Source organism: Schistocerca piceifrons, chromosome 9 (assembly GCF_021461385.2).
Source record: "Schistocerca piceifrons isolate TAMUIC-IGC-003096 chromosome 9, iqSchPice1.1, whole genome shotgun sequence".
In the NCBI taxonomy this organism is placed as follows: Eukaryota; Metazoa; Arthropoda; class Insecta; order Orthoptera; family Acrididae; genus Schistocerca; species Schistocerca piceifrons.
This window is the reverse complement of record NC_060146.1, coordinates 221,227,706-221,241,576: the sequence shown is the minus strand read 5'-3', so window position 1 is coordinate 221,241,576 and position 13,871 is coordinate 221,227,706. Positions and strand designations below refer to the sequence as shown.

At 40.2% G+C, this 13,871-nt stretch overlaps 1 protein-coding gene across 1 annotated transcript in view; it reads left to right on the top strand.

Moving 5' to 3' along the window:
- The window catches only part of LOC124716881 (G-protein coupled receptor moody-like), a 193,940-nt gene that overhangs the window by 143,861 nt on the left and 36,208 nt on the right, over nt 1-13,871 (top strand). The window contains exons 6-7 of the mRNA XM_047243433.1: nt 6,089-6,230; nt 8,207-8,381. Coding sequence (XP_047099389.1) covers nt 6,089-6,230; nt 8,207-8,381 — 317 coding nt within the window. The remainder of the gene's footprint in view (nt 1-6,088; nt 6,231-8,206; nt 8,382-13,871) is intronic.

Sequence of the window (13,871 nt, the reverse complement as noted above, 5' to 3'; positions counted from 1 at the left end):
TTTTTTAAATGGAGAAGTCAACTTTTTAGGAAAGTCACAACAGTGTCATGAAATAAATTGGTAATCGTTTAGTATTTTCACTGAGTGAAAATGCCTACCTTTTCCAAGTTAATTATGTAAATTTCTGTTACGGATTTTTCTTCTTTAAGTATCTGTAACTCCTCGGCTGATTCTGTAGATGAAATCGTGGTTCGTTCCAACTTTTGGATTGAATTTGAAAACATTTTCAATTGGGTTTGTATGAAATGAAGCCAAAAAAGTGACTGCGGGTTCTCAAAAAACTGTTTCAGTCATGCAGGACACTTATCCTGACATAGAAAATAAAAATTCAAAGGTTCATACATATCAGTAACTCTTGTAATTCCTGGCAACAATGACAGTCACCTAGTTCTAATATTACCTTACACGCACAGTGTAAATGTTAAAATATTTCAATATTTTATTCACTGCTTTTTTTTTCTATGTCACTAGTTTGAACTCCATTGTGTACCACATGGGTGGCGCAACCGACTCCTTCAATGTTCAGTTTGGAATAAATATTGTTTATTCCTGCACTCTTGTAGCCACCAAAGTTAGTATTACAGTGACTGCATAAAATACGACAATCATGTCAAATATATATTTTGTATTTTTAAAATATCCAGAATATAGCTAGCTTTTCTGCACCAATGTTCTGAAGACAGATTATTTTGCACTGAACACCTTTGGTAGCAATGAAATTCCTAGGCAGAGACAGCACTAGCGTTAAGCCTTAAGCCTTCATGATTTGGTGGATCAACCATCGCAGACACTTATTTAGTATTCTTATTCTGACAACTTCATGCACTGCGTACGGCGACAAAACGTTCACTAAAATCGAATCGCATTCTGTCCTATAACTTGTGGATTTCTCCTCAAATAGGTCTCCAATGAGCAGACCCCACAGCCCATTGAATGGAAAGAATGGCTGTGTTTTACAAACCACGCTGCTCCTGCAGCGATACGTTTTTCTTCCTCTGTTTGTAGTTTATTCGTGTTTACAAAGGAAGTGATACTGTTAAAAGTTCTCGCAGAAACTGAGAACAGGTGCTTCTTTTTCTTTATGTGCTGCGATGTATCGACACATCCTCGATGTTCAATGGAAAAAAACTGAACAACACAATGTACCTTCTACCTTCGTTCTCGTGGTTTCCTTCAAGAAAGGGAGCTTTAGTTTCATGGTTTTCGAAAAACAATACTTCCTTTCCCGATAATAACGGACACGATTCAGTTTCACACACAGCAAAGAACAGTCAGTGGAAGCACTACAGCAAGCTTGCCAAACCCAGTGTTGAAACTGACGCCCACTTCTCATTGTTGTCTGCAACAGTCCGAAGACATCGTGTTGGTTGCAGATTTATGTCACCTAACTGTGTGACGACAAATACGATTGAACGTTGATAGCCCCAAACGGTCTTTAACGAAAACTTGTAATACCCGTCCGTGATTTCTTCAGTAGCAAATATCAATTTGAACTTCGAAGCTCGTGCGTAACCATGACACCGAGCATGTCCACGGAAAAATCTTCTGTTCTCAGCTCTTCTCATCCCGTGAGCAAAATATGCTTCTTTATTCCATCTTTGCGTTCAAGACAAAGCCAGACCCAAGAAACTTTTTTAAGAAATATGTCTATGACATTAAATTGACGTAAAAATAAATAAAAACACAAAACGAAACAAAAAGAGAGAGATAAGGTTACTGCTGATTACAAAAATCGGAACATCTGGCGTCCCGTTGAATATTTTCCTGTACAATGGGACACGAAACGAAAAAAAAAGGAAGACCGGTTAAAAACGGTTCGTCTGGTCACCCTACTATAGTTGCCATCGCCTCTTTTATTTTAGCGGCAAGTCGAGGTCAATGTCCATGAAGCTAGTACAGAGTGGAAGAAGGGATGCACATTAAGCTGAGATCTATCAAAGAGCAAGGAAACATTAAAATCACTAAAAACTAGAGACGGGCGATTTTGACAAATCACAGATGTTGATTTCGCCATCGCCTTCTAAGGCTGATAATAATCGACCCTAAAAAAAAAAAGAAATTAAATGACGAACTTCTAGACTGGCGTAATAGACAACGTGTAAATATATCTAATATCATACACATTCAACAATTAACATTACATATTCCACAATATTTTGGCTAAAGACTGTAAAAATAACATTTTTGTCAGATTTTCTCCATCCCGTATGTTGCGTCATTGACGAATAGCGTATCGTGCTTCAGAAAATAGTCGTTAGGGAGCTGAGGATGCGGCCACAAGACTAAAATATTTAGGTGTTCAGATAATAACCAAACTGGGATGGTAAATCCGTTCCCCTTCCAGTTCGCGAGTTATTCTTTTCTTCATTATAAAATAATGTTCACTCCATAAACCATATGTCGTTTCTCTATGTTCATGTAATGTAGGACAGTTGTTTCGATAGCAGCAAGAAAGACTTTGATGGATTTGATCTCCTTCGAACATGCTAAAGCATCGTGAAAGTGTATTTTTCTGGAATCTTGGTTCGAACAATGCTGATACGGTTAATGTTTTACCACGACAGCTTGATAGCAATTGCTTTTTCGTATCGGGTATGACTTTACTTTTCAGCTCCTCTCCAATGCTCTGTACTGGTTGCACGCAATATATTTTTGTGATCAACATACTCATTATTTGGATTACTTTACTCTTTCCAAGTAAATTTTTAGGCAGAGTTCACGAGTAGCCACAGACACAAGTGGTTGTCAGCATGGTTGGTGCAGTGGCACGGTAATTAACGATATCATTAATACCGGGACACAGCTGCAAAAAAAAGTCGTTCTATCATTTAGAACATTGAATTCCGTCTTATGGATACTTCTTGGGGTTAATTCTTTTCTTAGTTTAAACTACATTGCAGTACCTTTCGCAGCAGTGGAACCAACTAGTCCAGTTTGTTCACTATATTCTTTTGCTACCAAATTAAGCATGTGGGTACAACATAACATATTATGGCTTCTTGCATTGACGTCTTTGAGATATTTCCAGAAAAAGATTCGTTAATATCATTTAAACATTTATAGTGATAGAAAAATACATTTTCTTAAAATTGGTGGTAGATGTTTTATTTCGTCTTTAACATCGATGTTTATACTGCCAACAATTGTTTCGTAAACGTCGCACGTCGTTAGTACAAACCATTCTCTCGAACACAAAGCTTCAAAAAGTCATTGTCATTAGCATCAAAACTGACTTTATTACAGAATAAAACTGTAAAATATCTCTGATTCAATATAAAAACAGTAGTTTTTGTCATTTAAGAAGGGTAACTGAGCACAACATTTGTTTCATTTTAGTCTGTTATTCCAACACAACGATCGGTTTATCGCCTTCGATACGAAAGACTGCCGAAACAACAGCTTTCCGTATGAGAGCAGCAGAATTAATTTCTCATGCAGTATCTCTCCGCAGAAGCCTCATAGCAACTGAACAATGAAACAATGACCCATCTGTAGCTCGCTCATTCCAGTCGGCGACTACAAGCATCCAGTCAGCGTGCAACGAGAGCAAATGCCGGCTGATACAATAAATTTCACCACTGAATTATTAAATGGAAAACAAAGTTTCATAGCTCAGAATCTGGATATAGAATACGCCCTGACCCATGCATTCTTCGCCAAATAACGAACTGAAGGTATTCATACCAGCTGTAGCAAGTTAGAGCACTCGTAGGAAATTAGGAGTAAAGTGCATCTTTCTGATGTTATTCCGAGCTGCATGATTCACGCGATGATTTTGTTTTAAAACAAAAGCTTCATCACGACGACACGCAATGCTTCGTAGAGATGCATCTAGCTTTTAGTGACAGTCGCTACGTGTTGGCTTGAACGCTTGTCAGGCTCTCTGTAGATTCCATAGCGAACCATTTTTATGCTGTACTCGTATAGCTGCTGCTTCCAATTTTGCGAAACATTGTAGCAAACGACGGTCGCATAGCCGCTTTTAGTATCGCTGGAAACTAGAAGAGAGAGACATGGTGTACCATTATTAACAGCGAAAATGGACGTGCGGACTTTCACACAAGCAAAAACGAGCGAGATAGTTGCAGATGTGTGGTTACGAGCGCCAATGTTGTTGTGATTGTGTGACCTCAGTATGAAATATTTTTCTAGTTTGTACAAATGTATTTGAAATACAAACTTTATAAAAAGAGTTGCCATTCATGTTGGCGTTTACAACATTAAACAAGAAGCACATCTTAACGTTCTGCAAAATTATGTCGATTTGGTAACGAACCGACTTTAGACTTATTACGCCATCATCAGGTACCAACTGAATATCACCAGTACAGATAAAATGACGTACGAATTACAAGGAAGATATAGAAATGTCGTGTAGTGTGTTTACACAGGGAAACATAACGGTTTTTGTTGCACAGAAATAGTTACATCAACTAAAAACGCAAACAAATTTTTCTTTAAGTAGAGAAACATTTAACAACAGGAACCAGTCAGCGGTTACAAAAACTAGTGCCTCATCTAATATATTTCAGATAATCTCGCAAAAAAGTCTCACACAACCATGTACCTGTATTACATAATATTAACTGCGCATCAATACTTTTGTCGAATAGTAAAGACAAACTGCAGCCCTTGACAGATGCAGGTACTGTGAAAAAGTGTATACAGGTCATTCAGGCAGCATGTGACATTGGTGTAATATTCGACAATATTTATTATTTTACAAATCAGTTTTCTGCTGTTACGTAATCGTCAGGTACAGAGAACTTCAGTTGGTTCCAAACATGACAAAGGTTAATGTTTGGCTGAAATGAGAAGGATTATTTCAGTAATAAATGTGATGTATGATATTTAGATTAAATATGAGTGATATCCAGAAAGTAATGCGACGGATTTTTCTTCAACAATTCAGTATTGAACACTATGAGAATTCCACACATGAAATAATGGAGTTTTATCCACACACACCCTATTTTTCCACGTTATCTCCATCCCGTTCTATGGCCTCCCTCCAGCACAAAACAAGCCCGTCAGTGCGGATAATGGGATCCACACTTCCTTCTGAAGACCTGAACCACCTTGACCAGCGACTAACTGTACTTCTATAGAGAGCAGATGCTCCAAAGACTTTGCACAAGCGTTTCTGCATACTGCCCACAGTATCTTTCGCTGCAGTGAGAAATTAAATGACTGCACATTGCTTGTAACGTACGTCACCTAGAGACGCCGTTTTGAAACTGTCCTACAGCAACGCTATCTGTCGGAAACTTCGTGCGCTCACTCAGGAGGCTTCAAACAATACACACGTAACATTCGCAGCATTGTTTTCAGCGGAGAAAAAGAAAGTGGTACATTACTTTATGGGCAACCCTCATATTAATGTTATTGCACTATTTTAAAATCTTTAATTTCACAGATGCACATATTTATCTTCGTACCTCACGATGATGTAACAGCTGCAAACCGGTTTGTCAAATAATGAATGTTGTAGACTAGTGCAATAGTGTCGTGTGTTTTTCTGATTCCAAATGTTGTCATGATCTATCAAGAAACAATGGAAAATTCAGTTGGATTGGAAGTTCACATTTCAGAAGAAGCTTCTCGCTTTGAGGAGGGCGTCGTTAGTGAAGAACCTGATATTCCTGCTGCCGGCATTGGAAGAGATGATTTCCAGAGACAGTTTCTGTAACAGGAATATACATCTACAGATGCTGTATGCAAACCAACATCTGATCAGTTAACAAGTTCATTTCAGTCGTAATGTATGTATGACATGTGTTTACAAAATGAGATTTTCACTCTGCAGCGAAGTGTGCGCTGATGTGAAACTTCCTGACTGATTAAAACTGTGTGCCGGACCGAGATACGAACTCAGGTCCTGAGTTCGAGTCGCGGTCCGGCACACACTTTTAATGTGCCAGGAAGTTTCGTGTGCTTACAACATTCAGTTCTCATATTTCGCAAGTATTCATTCGTAAATGTTGCAAATGTCTACATGCGATGGAAACAAATGAACGTCGAACTGTACGACTTTCGCCTGTTATCAGAGTACAGCGCTCTGCTGAATGTAGTGGTGTGATGCTTCTAGCAGCCAGGGCGCACGCCGTGCTGGAGAACGGCGCTGGAGCGGCGACGCGCTTGGAGACTGGCTCCAGGCCACTGCTGCTGGACGTGCCGAGGACAGCCCACGAGCCCTCCTCCTCCTCTGGCATCGATGTCAGCAATGCGGGGTGAGTACACTGGTGAGAGGATTGGGGCAACAAGTTGGGGATGATTTGTTACCTAGTATACGACAGAACCAGTAAACCTTTGTTTCTTTAAAGAATTAGACTCGCATGTGTAAAACAGATTCAAGCAACTGAGTTACTGTGTTAAATATTTGACCTTAGATATTTAAGGGAGAAAAATTTCAGTCAGGTTGCAAGTGGCTAAGTGCTCTCATTCCAAAACGCTGTACGAGTAGAGTCCGGTTATTTGCGCACATATAAAAAACTTTCTAATTTTAATACAGTAGGGCAAGTATTAGACTTTTGCTTGTGAATGAGTATATTACAACAGCAGAGGTAAACAATGATTTTCCGTTTTTCATTATGACACCTGTTTTATATTGGTTTGCCTGAATCCAGAAATATTGCCATTTTGGTGTTATCACATTTAGTCTATCTAATTAAAATGCAATTGTCCACTTAAAGAAACGGCAGTCCAAATATTTATTTAAAAGTAAACAGCCAGTTAGAAGCATTTAATTTTAAATTACTGCATCTTTGTAGGTACAAGTATGATTAGTTAGAACGTATCGATGGATACGTTATAATGGAGGAATTAGATACAGGTTATTGAACTAGTGCTGAGCAAGAGTATCTGAAAGAGTGTTCCAGTGCACTATTTTGTTTTGGTTTATTTGTTGGGCTGTAAGCGTGCGAAAGAGAAAGTGTTCGAACAGTCCTGATATATTGTGTTATTGTTATGATTGCCATTCAGAAATGGAACATAACCGCATTTGTTAAAAGTGTTTATTTTGCTTAGTCTTTGAGGGAAACGAGAGGATCAGGGTAAATATCACGCGCCTCAGAGTGTGCAGCTTTTTTGTTGAGGAGCTATGAAAATGATCAAAGTGTAAAATAAGGCCCAGTGGTCACCAAAGAACCATCTGGATGACTGTTCATAGGGGAAAAAAAAGAAATGATGTATCCTGATTTGGAGTCTGCCACATAGTTCTGGTGTTCCTGTATCTGTCCCCCCTAAGAACCTTCAGATACTGCATTCTGAATTAAGTTCTGCATCTGATGAACTTACTTAAGATTCTGATGGGGAAGGTGTGCAAGACATGCCCCAACCCTTGTCATAACCTGACCTTAACAATTTGGCCAGAGATTAAATCCCCCAAAGGATGCTGCAAAACTCCTAGTCTCAAGGCTGAAAGAACAGCACTGTAGATTAGGAAGACTCTTTAGTACTTAGCTGGCAATCCAAACCTCATTAACAAGTCCGATGCAGAGCACAAGAAAGACGACTAGAGGCCCTTCATTGATTCAAATAAAATAAGTGTCATTATCTAATGACAACATTGTAGCGTCAGTCACAGTTGTTCAATGTGTCCGTCTCGAGGAGACATACGAGAATCTTGAGCTCCTACTCGAAAAAGTAATTTACAGTGAACATCAGCGGTGATTGGAAGCTTTTGTGTAGGCTATTAGGTCAACAACGAGGTCATACCAAGTACCTGTGTTAAATTTGTGAGTGGAGCAGCGGAGATAGAAAGAGCCCTTGAAAAGTAGGAGAAAGGCCCTGATTTTAGGATCCAACATCATAATGATGAAAAACTTGGTAGATACTCACCTGACCAACAAGTTTCCTCTGTTCTTAGAGGGAAAAGTCTGAGAACTACATTCCTATTACCTTTTCGCAAATGTGTTGTCTCTCTGTGAAATATTCTCTCTCCTCTGTCACAGCAGGGCGCATCTCAGATAAAATTCATTCTCTGTTCAGGAGGTCCGTCAGCAAAGCTCCTCTCTCACCCCTCTCTCTTGCAGCAGACCCACTCCCTCTGTTCGTCTACAAGTGACAGTAGTAACATATCACTCGTGTGTTCAGGCATGTGATGCACATTATTGCGCAGATTCCGAACAAAATGACCCTCTTTCGAAGTACGTGTACCCTTCAGCATGCCTGTAATTGCGTCAGCTTGCCTCACTTGTGCCGGCAGGAGCCTGTGCGACGAGGACGACACCGCATCTGGGGGCGGGGCCGGGGTCGGCAGCCGCAGCGGGACGCCCACCTCCCTGAGCAGCCGTGGGGGCGGCAGGAGCTGCGGGGGCCGGCGGAGGCGGCGCTCCGGCAGGTCGCCGTCCGCCGTCGCGCTCAGCTCCGCACTCTGCCAGGTGATTTCCATGTTCTCCTGACCCACTTTATATACTCTCCACTGTTAGTGCTGCCATTAGCGAGTAATTACTGCACCTTGACATTGAACAAGGGCAGTGGTCTCATTAATGTGACTGGAGCACGTACTTCTACAGCTGTCGACAACTGTCCATCTCGGATGATGTGCTGTATTTTCCACACCAAAAAATCCTCAAACCTGTCACAAATTTCATATTTCAAATGACATTACTTTCATTAATAACCGTGGGTGTGTGACATTGACAAATACTTTCTGCGAGTCAGGATATACTGCATCCAACTGATTACGTAGATCTGTGGTTGTCAGGATGTGATTTCGGTTTTGCGTGAATAATGTTTTTGGCATGGAGGTGGTCATTCTGTAGGAGGTACATCCCTATGTTTGAGCTCAGAATGTATTTTGAAGTTCTACAACAGGTGGACATCACTGATACTGGACTGTGGTTTTAGTTTTCTGGACGACTTCTGCTATACTCCTTGTAATCGGGTGCGACCTGTGTTTTCTTCCGATAAGTGGACTCACTTTCTTTTTTGAGGGTTATAATGTTTATTAGGGTTAAAAAGAGAACATTTTCTACATCATTTGAGTAGCAAATCTTAACTTTTTTTTGCCATCTCGTTTCACCAAAATCTGCACTGCCGACCTTAAGTGGTGGACGTGACTGAGCGCAAGTTTTATTTCGAAAGAATGAGTTTTATACTTCACTGGCTATGTGAGGAATGTTCCACAGATGATTTTCAACAACAAACCTAATGAAATACAAATGGCAGCGTAGTTTCAGCTCTCCGAGACTGCAGATGTGTGTGCAAGTTGCACTTGCGTGTCTACTGCTGACAAAGGCCTTAATGGCCGAAAGCTATGATTGTGTGAATCTTTTTATTGTGCCTATCGGGGCTCAACATCTCCGCTATATGGTGAGTAGCAGCTTTCCTTCTCTCGTATTGTTACATTCCATCCTGCATTTTTCATTGTTTGAAAAAATATCATCATCTTCACTTCATGCATTCGGCCTCTGTTTCACTCTTTTCTTTTTGTTTGTCCATCACTTCCATGGTCTTTATTGTCTTCTTCTCCAAACTGGCTTAAATTGTCTTATCTAGAGACATAGTCCTTCAAGATGTTCATTCCAGTTTCTTCTACTTTCTTAAGGATGCTCAAGTCTTTCCTAATCTCGAAATCTGTCAGCTCTTGTGCATCAGTAACTTCATTACTGTTGCTTGTGTGCGACTTTCTTCAAATTTACTTGTAACCCACGATTCATTTCAGTAAACAGGTATTAGCGCTGCCATTCTCTTGAAAAAATTTCAGTCTCGTTTCTTTTCTCATTTTATTTTGTACACATCTGCTCATTGTACTATATGTATTCCCAAATTTTGCTAATTTATTCTCTATGACTCCACATATGAAATTTGTTATTAACAATCCAAACGAATTCAAAACTAATAGCAGTGTACATGGCTACAACACTAGGAGAAAGGATGATCTTCACTACTCAAGGTTAAATCTAACTTTGGCTCAGAAGGGGGTAAATTATGCTGCCACAAAAGTCTTTGGTCACTTACCTAATAGCATCAAAAGTCTGACAGATAGCCATATAGCATTTAAAAGAATTTCTTAATGGCAACTCCTTCTACTCATTAGATGAATTTTTGGATATAGTAAGTGGGTAATTTCCCCAACCCCAACAAAAAAAATATATTTATTAAAAATATTAAGTGTCACGTAATTTTTGTATGACACCTTTTATTAACCTGACACGTTCCACATCATTACGAAGTGTTGTATTCATGATCTCTGGTACAAGTACTAATCTAACCTAATCTTAAGTCTCTTCTGGTACAGACCTCATATCCTTTGTTCACGTCATAGATTTCTACCCTCATATTTTCTTCTGCCAAGTTTTTGTCCTTTCTCCATTTTATGTATGCATCGATTTGAGATATCAGCAAGAAATGTTCAGAACATATGTCCCCTGTACACTATTGGCTCTAATACTTTGCCTTCTAATTTCTCATTGATGATAAATCTTTATAGACAGCTTCAAGCTGATCATGTATATTTATGGATATCTTTTGTGAAAGAATGTATTGGTTATCTTTAGTTTGTTAAAAGAAACAAAATCTGTAATGAATCTTCCACTGTCATAAATGACTGTGACTCCCCATCGTTCCCATGATCTCTATGATAGTATGGGGAATAAACCTATCAATATTGTTTGATGCTTATTGCCATACTTGTCCAAAACCAGTTGCAATTTGTCATAGAAATCTGTAGAATCCTCTTTCTTTCCCTTCATCAGGAGCATAAAATGCAACTATAATCCTTCCATTCATATAACTGTACCATATAATTCTCTTTTCCTATCTTTTATGGATGTAAATTACAACCCTTTTGCTTGCCCTGTGTTGCTACTTTTTAAATATTTAACAAATTCTTCAATTTAAGACAGTGTTACAATTTGAATGTAGCATGAGTACCCAGTGTTTTCATCTTCCCAAAATCTCTCCTTTCTTTGGCTGTGTTCCTGTATCCTTTATTCTGCCCATATTTTCCCTGTTTTCTTCCTTTCCTTTAATTCAGATTTCATATTCATAATTTTGTTTCTGAATTTGCCTCTTTCATTTACCATTTACCTATTCATTCCTACCTCTTTTAGGTCTTATTCTATTTCTCGAAGTCAGTTCATTTTTTCAGTTGTTTACTTCATCGAAAAGCATCTCTTTTAGTCAGTTCTTGTTCATTCAACATACAGCCAGCAGCAAGTCGTACTCTTAGCTCACTTATTTGTTTCATAGTTTAATTCTAAATTTCTTTGCGTGTTTTGTGGTATTTACATAGTTTAATTCACAAATTTCTAGAGTTGTAGCTACCAATATAGTGTAAATTCGCTTAGTTGTCAGTCATCTGTTTGTTTTGAACGGCTTGTGAGATAAAACAGAAGGAAAAAATTGTTAGGGACTGTCCCTGTTGTGTACGGATTCAGGGGGAATTGGCCACCGTCCGTAAACAGCTGGAAGCTGTGTTAGCCGTGTCGACAGGCTCCAGGCTGTTACCCTGGGCTGTGGTGACATTGGGACACCCGAGGCAAGAGCTTTGGAACCTTTAGCATCACTTGGGATCTCTGATGCCATTGCGCCCTCGGATGTCCCTGCCAGTCGGTGATTGGCAAACCGTGGTGGGGTCGCGAATCCCTGGGCGGAAGGCGGAAGTTGTTGCTGGCCACAAGGCTGTACCCTTACGCCTCCGTAACAGGTTTGAGGTGCTGCCCACTGCTGAAAGTACTTCTGAGCCAGCAAGGGCGGCCTCACCTGTCGCGGCAGTGGCTGGTCTTCCTGAGAGGCCCGGACAAGTGCAGAGGGTGGGATTGCTTGTTATTGGGAGCCCCTTAGGGATACGGCAGCTAAGGACGGGAAAAAGCCAATGTGCACTCCGCGTGCATACTGGGGGGAGTCATTGAAGGCGTGGAATGGGTCCTTCCAGATGTCATGAAGGGTACAGGGTGCAGCCAACTGCGGGTGGTGGCTCATGTCGGCACTAATGACCTGTGTCACTATGGATCGGAAGAGATTCTCTCCGGCGGCTACCTGAGTTGGTGAAGACTGCCAGTCTTGCTAGCGAGATGAAGGCAGAGCTCACCATCTGCATCATCGTCGACAGGACCGATTGCGGAACTTTGGTACAGAGCCGAGTGGAGGGTCTGAATCAGAGGCTCAGACCGTTCTGCGACCGTGTAGGCTGCAGATTCCGCAACTTGCACCATAGAGTGGTGGGGTTTCGGGTTCCACTAAGTAGGTCAGGTGTCCACTACACACAGGAGGTGGCTACACGGGTAGCAAGGGTTGTGTGGCGTGGACTGGGCGGTTTTTTGAGTTAGGCAGTCTCGGGAAAGATCAAAAAGGGCTTAAGTCTCTAAGCGTACAGGGCAAAGAAACAGCGAGAATCCACCAAGCATCAGTCGGTATTATAGTTGTAAATTGTTGTACCTGTGTTGGAAAAGTACCAGAGCTTCAAGCGCTGATAGGAAGCACTAAAGCTGTAATCGTTATAGGAACAGAAAGCTGGCTAAAGCCAGAGATAAATTCTGCCGAAATTTTTAAGGAGGCGCAAACTGTGTTCAGAAAGGATAGATTAAATAAAGTAGGTGGTGCTGTGTTTGTGTAGTGAAGTTGAAATAGATAGTTCCTGCGAATTACTATGGGTAGAGGTTATAGTTAACAGCCATACCAAAATGAATGGCTCCTTCTACCAACCCTCGGACTCAGAACGGTTCAAAGAAAACTTTGATCTCATTACGAATAAGTACCACACTCATACAGCTATAATTGGTGGAGACTTCAATGTACCCTTGATTTGTTGGCAAAAATACATGTTCAAAGTCGGTGGTAGACAGAAAACATCTTCCGAAATTGTAGTAAATGCTTTCTCTGAGAATTACTTTGAACAATTAGACCTCTTAGCCACAAATAATCCTGATCTAATAAAGAGCATCATGATGGATACAGGGATTAGTGAACACCATATCAACCAAATATTTATTTAAAACAGCAGATAAAAATTCGCTTGATGCCTTCCTAAGAGAGAGTATCCATTCCTTCCAGGCTAATATGTAAGAGTAGACCAGATATGGCTCAAATTCAAAGACAGAGTAGCAACAGAAATAGATAGATTCATGCTACCTAAGTTAATAAGAGACAGGACTCATCCACCATGGTACACAAAACACTTCAAAAGCATGCCAAATTCAGAAGAAATTTAGTGCGGACATCAATGCCAGATGCTTTTAACAGTTTCCACATTGAAACATTGTCTCAAAATATGGTAGAAAACCCAAAGAGATTCTAGTCGTGTGTAAAGTACACCAGTGGCAAACAGAGTCACTGCACGATAGTGATGGAAATGTTACCAATGACGGTGCCACTAAATTCAGTTTTCCGTAATTCCTTCATGAAAGAATATGAAGTAAATATTCCAGAATTCTAAACCAGAACAGCTGTTAGCATGAGTGACATAAAAGTAGATATCTTATATATTGCGAAACAACTCAAATCACTTAAGAAAGGCAACCCTCCCGGTCCAGATGGTATACAAATCAGATTGCTTTCAGAGTATGCAGACACAATAGCGCCTTTCTTAGCAATCATATACAACCGGTCACTTGACAAAAGGTCTCTCCCTAAAGACTGGAAAGTAGCACAGGTCACACTAATATTCAAGAAAGGAAATAGTAGTAACCAATTGAATTACAGATCCATATCACTGACCTCAATTTGCAGTAGGATTTTGGAGCATATTTTTTTTTATCTGTACTCGAACATTATGAATCACCTTGAAGAAAATGACTTGTTGATGCGTAACCAACACGGATTCAGAAAATGTCATTCTTGTGCAACACAGCTAGCACTTCATTCCCAAGAAGTAATGAGTGATGTCGACAAGGGATCCCAGATCGATTCCATATTCCTAGATTTCC